At 42.6% G+C, this 3,999-nt stretch overlaps 1 protein-coding gene across 1 annotated transcript; it reads left to right on the plus strand.

The window, feature by feature from the left end:
• The first annotated feature begins 1,218 nt into the window (after window positions 1-1,218).
• Window positions 1,219-2,178, plus strand: FOXB2 (forkhead box B2). Its single transcript, XM_068271418.1, has one exon. It carries the CDS (start codon window positions 1,219-1,221, stop codon window positions 2,176-2,178), a length of 960 nt encoding a protein of 319 aa, XP_068127519.1.
• Window positions 2,179-3,999: the final 1,821 nt, after the last annotated feature.

Here is a 3,999-nt window from a genome sequence, read left to right on the forward strand (position 1 = left end):
TCCCCCACCCGAGGTGAGTACCCCCCAGGGGAGGTTTTTGTTGTTACAGAGTCTCTTTAAGTAATAGTTTCTATGAGTGCACATAGTACATCCACTGCAACAAGTACATCCAAAGTACATCCACTGCAACAAATAACTTCAGAGAAATGTTTTCAAAGGGTTGTCATTCGGATTATGACAGTGAAATTATAATTGCTATGGACAGAAATGGAATAATCCTTTCATTAACAAAGTAAGTGAAAACGATCCTATTTGTTAAGCACACTCGTATTTTGCTATTAACTGATGATGAATTAGGGTTTCTGTAGAAGACTTTGTTTGATTAGTTCGGTGCTACAGAAAGAGTTCAGTAGTTGTGCTCAGATCGCTTTCTTGAAAGGTTCCCCCCACTACAAGCAGATTGCATAGACTGAGAGTGTGAGAATTCCATTAGAAAGAGCGGATCGCCTCCACTTAACTCTTCTAGCAAAGAAATCCTCGAGGTCTGGGCTTCTAATGCAGAGAAAGCTGTCAATGAAAGGGATCAAAGTGCTGCATACCTTCCCAGCCAAGCCCTCTCCAGGGCGACCTCACACCGCGGTCTACAGTACATTGGCTCTCCTCAGGTCTCGCTAAAGAGGCGCAAATGAAAGGAGAATACTAGACTCTTCTGGAGTGGCAGAGTCCCTCAGCGATTGTCATGTGATAATGAAGAGGCAGCAGCAGGGGTCTTAGCAGCTCTGTAATCAGTACAAAACCAGCCAGCCAGCAGAGCTAGAGCATCTCCTGCTCATCAGCAGCATCCCCAGGCAGAGCCTCCTCACCAGCACTGTACCTTTTCTCTACATCCCCTCTCATCAGCACCCAAAGGAAGATGAGGCTCCTATCACCAGGGCAGCTTGTAGGAGTCTGATGATCACAGCCTTTTAGCCGCCTCTGCTAGATGAACTCTGCCACCGATTTATTTCTAGCTGTCACACACTCCAGCTGGAGTCTGGACCAGATTCGTCCTTGCAACATCCTCCCCGACTGATGTGTGTGCAAACTTTTGGCTCTGACTTCAGACTGGAAAAGAGAAGACCTGATCTGGACTTCATTCAGTACAGCTACACCTGGCTCCCCACTACTCTGCAAGAAACCTCACAAACTGCACCAGTGGTGTCCTCCGTGTGTGTGATATAGAATAACAGCCGATACAGACATCGCATAGTGTGGGTCTCCTACTTTTGAAAGTCAAGTATGCCTCGACCTGGGAAAAACTCATACAGTGACCAGAAGCCACCTTATTCCTATATCTCTCTGACTGCTATGGCCATCCAAAGCTCCACAGAGAAGATGTTACCCCTCAGTGACATTTACAAGTTCATCATGGACAGGTTTCCCTACTACAGAGAGAACACGCAGAGGTGGCAGAACTCTTTGAGACACAACTTGTCATTTAATGACTGCTTTATTAAAATTCCTAGAAGACCTGACCAGCCTGGCAAGGGCAGCTTTTGGGCACTGCACCCCGACTGCGGGGACATGTTTGAGAACGGCAGCTTTCTGCGGAGAAGGAAGAGGTTCAAAGTGCTCAGAGCAGAACACTTGTCCTCCAAGAACCACCAGATGGTCCATTACTTTCATCATCCGCATGGCCAAGCCAAACTGGCTCTGAACACTTCAGAGAGCGCAGCAGCAGTAGCCGGCATTGGGAGACTCCCCCACTTTCAGCCATATAGCTTGAACGGAAGCCAGTCCTCAGGGTTCAAGCACCCCTTCGCAATAGAGAACATCATTGGTCGAGATTACAAAGGTGTGATGACTGGTGGCCTTCCATTAGCGTCCATGATGCACCACCTGGGATACCCAGTCCCCAGCCAGCTCAGCAATATGGTCAGCTCCATGTGGCCACATGTTGGCATGATGGACTCTATGGCAAGCATGGCAGTACCACAAGAGTATGGGCACTTTGGAGTGCCAATGAAGACTATTTGCCATGCTCCCAGCCAGACTATCCCAGCAGTACCTGTGCCTATAAAGCCAACAGCTTCTTTGCCTCCAGTGTCTGCAATCTCCAGCCTGACTATGAACCCCTCTAGTATGTGCCCCTCCACGATCAGCCAGGCGGCAGTGGCCGCGTCCCTTCTGGAGCAGTCCCAGTCCAGTCACTCTGATAGCAAGACCAGCATGCTGCACTCAGTGCTGGTCCACTCCTAGCATGCAGCTGCAGCGGACGCATAGGGAGAAAGAGTATTGGCCCCAGAACAGTCCCATATGGAGTAGCCACAAGAAATGATTCTAGAATTATAGCTGATGTGTGTTTTAGTTGCCCAGAACCTTTTTTCCTTTATCGAAAACATTTTTATCCTGAAGATCAGTTTTAAATCCGGGCTATTTATAAGCAAATACCACAGGTTTAATGTGCCAGTTCACACACTCTTCCGGCATATAAATACTCCTACTACTTGTACTTTTTTTCAACTCGCAAAGCTCACGTTTTCCCTCTACCCCCCCCCCCCCCCCCCCCCCGAAAAAAAAAAGAACTTGGACTGAGCTTTAAACATGGTACTTATTGTATGTCTGTGGTTCCTGAGCGAGTAAGCACTTTACTGTACAAAGGCTAGCAGAGTTATTTATAGATTATTTGACGTTTTCCTTATTTCCTTATTTTTATGAATGCCACTGTGTAAAAGTCGAAACAGTATGTTCTGACCTGTACTGCTCTGATCTGTATTAAATGTTAACCGCATTCAACTTCTAAAGTAAATCACATTTTATTATGTTATTTAATGGCAGTATGCGCTATATTATTGTATTATTTTTAGCTTTGTAAAAAAAAAAAAGAAAGAAACAAAACAAACAAACTTCGCCCGAATTGCCTATTCCGCAATTTATACATGATGGTCGAAATAAAAAAAAAAAAAATATATATATATATATATATATATATATATATATATATATATATATATATATATATATATATATATATATATATATGAATCATAAGTTTATATCTATATATCTATATATGTACGTATAATATATATATATATATATATATATATATATATATATATATATATATATATATATATATATATATATATATATGTATATATATATATATATATATATATATATATATATATATGTATCATACATGCATACATATATAGATAGGAACGTATTATTCACACACCTACAGACCATACATGTATGTATATGGCAGTGGCAGAACGGGAGGCATACAGTTGAGCTGTATGTTTTTAGGAAACATTGTTTGTGTGACTTTCCTACTTCTATCAATTGTGCCATATCTTCTGTGCCAACCAATTACTGGAAGATGTATAAACTGCTGTTGCGTGGTAAGTGGCAATATGGATTACTTACAAGAAGTGAGCAACCTGCTTGCTGTTTCCTCAATTATGTGATGTGCCAAAGCCAGGATGCCAGCTGCTGAAACGTGTATTAGATAAATGCTCTGTACAAGGGCTAGCTGGTATGGGAAGCTTGCTCCAGGTAATGGGATTCACACCGTACTGAAAGCAAGTGAGCAAGAGAGTTTCAGTAACGCCAACGTAAAGTACCCTCATGGCAGGGCACCTCCTGCACACTTATACCGCTGTGGTCATTAGTTTTACATACAAACGCCTGATTTTCGTAGTGTTATTATATATAGGAATATGGGAAATGTTTTTAGCATTGGCCAGATGTTACATTCCCTACCGACTTTGGTGGTTTTTCGTTCTCACTGTAGACAGGACACGACTAGTCGCTGGAAGCCTGAAATTCTATATTAATTACACACATCCACATCCATATATTAGAGGTCTGATAACATCTGCCCTAGCAATAGAGAGGTGGGAGGAAGAATAATATGTATAGTGAGGAAACTTAAATCACAGCCTTGCATAGCTAGCGAGACAAATGGCCGCCAGTGATTAACTGCCGACCACACTGCAATCACTCAACAACTTGTCCTTATATCTCATCGCAAGAACCTGTTTTGTCTTTAGCCAGGGATAATAATAATAA

Source organism: Hyperolius riggenbachi, chromosome 1, assembly GCF_040937935.1.
Source record: "Hyperolius riggenbachi isolate aHypRig1 chromosome 1, aHypRig1.pri, whole genome shotgun sequence".
Classification (NCBI taxonomy): domain Eukaryota; kingdom Metazoa; phylum Chordata; class Amphibia; order Anura; family Hyperoliidae; genus Hyperolius; species Hyperolius riggenbachi.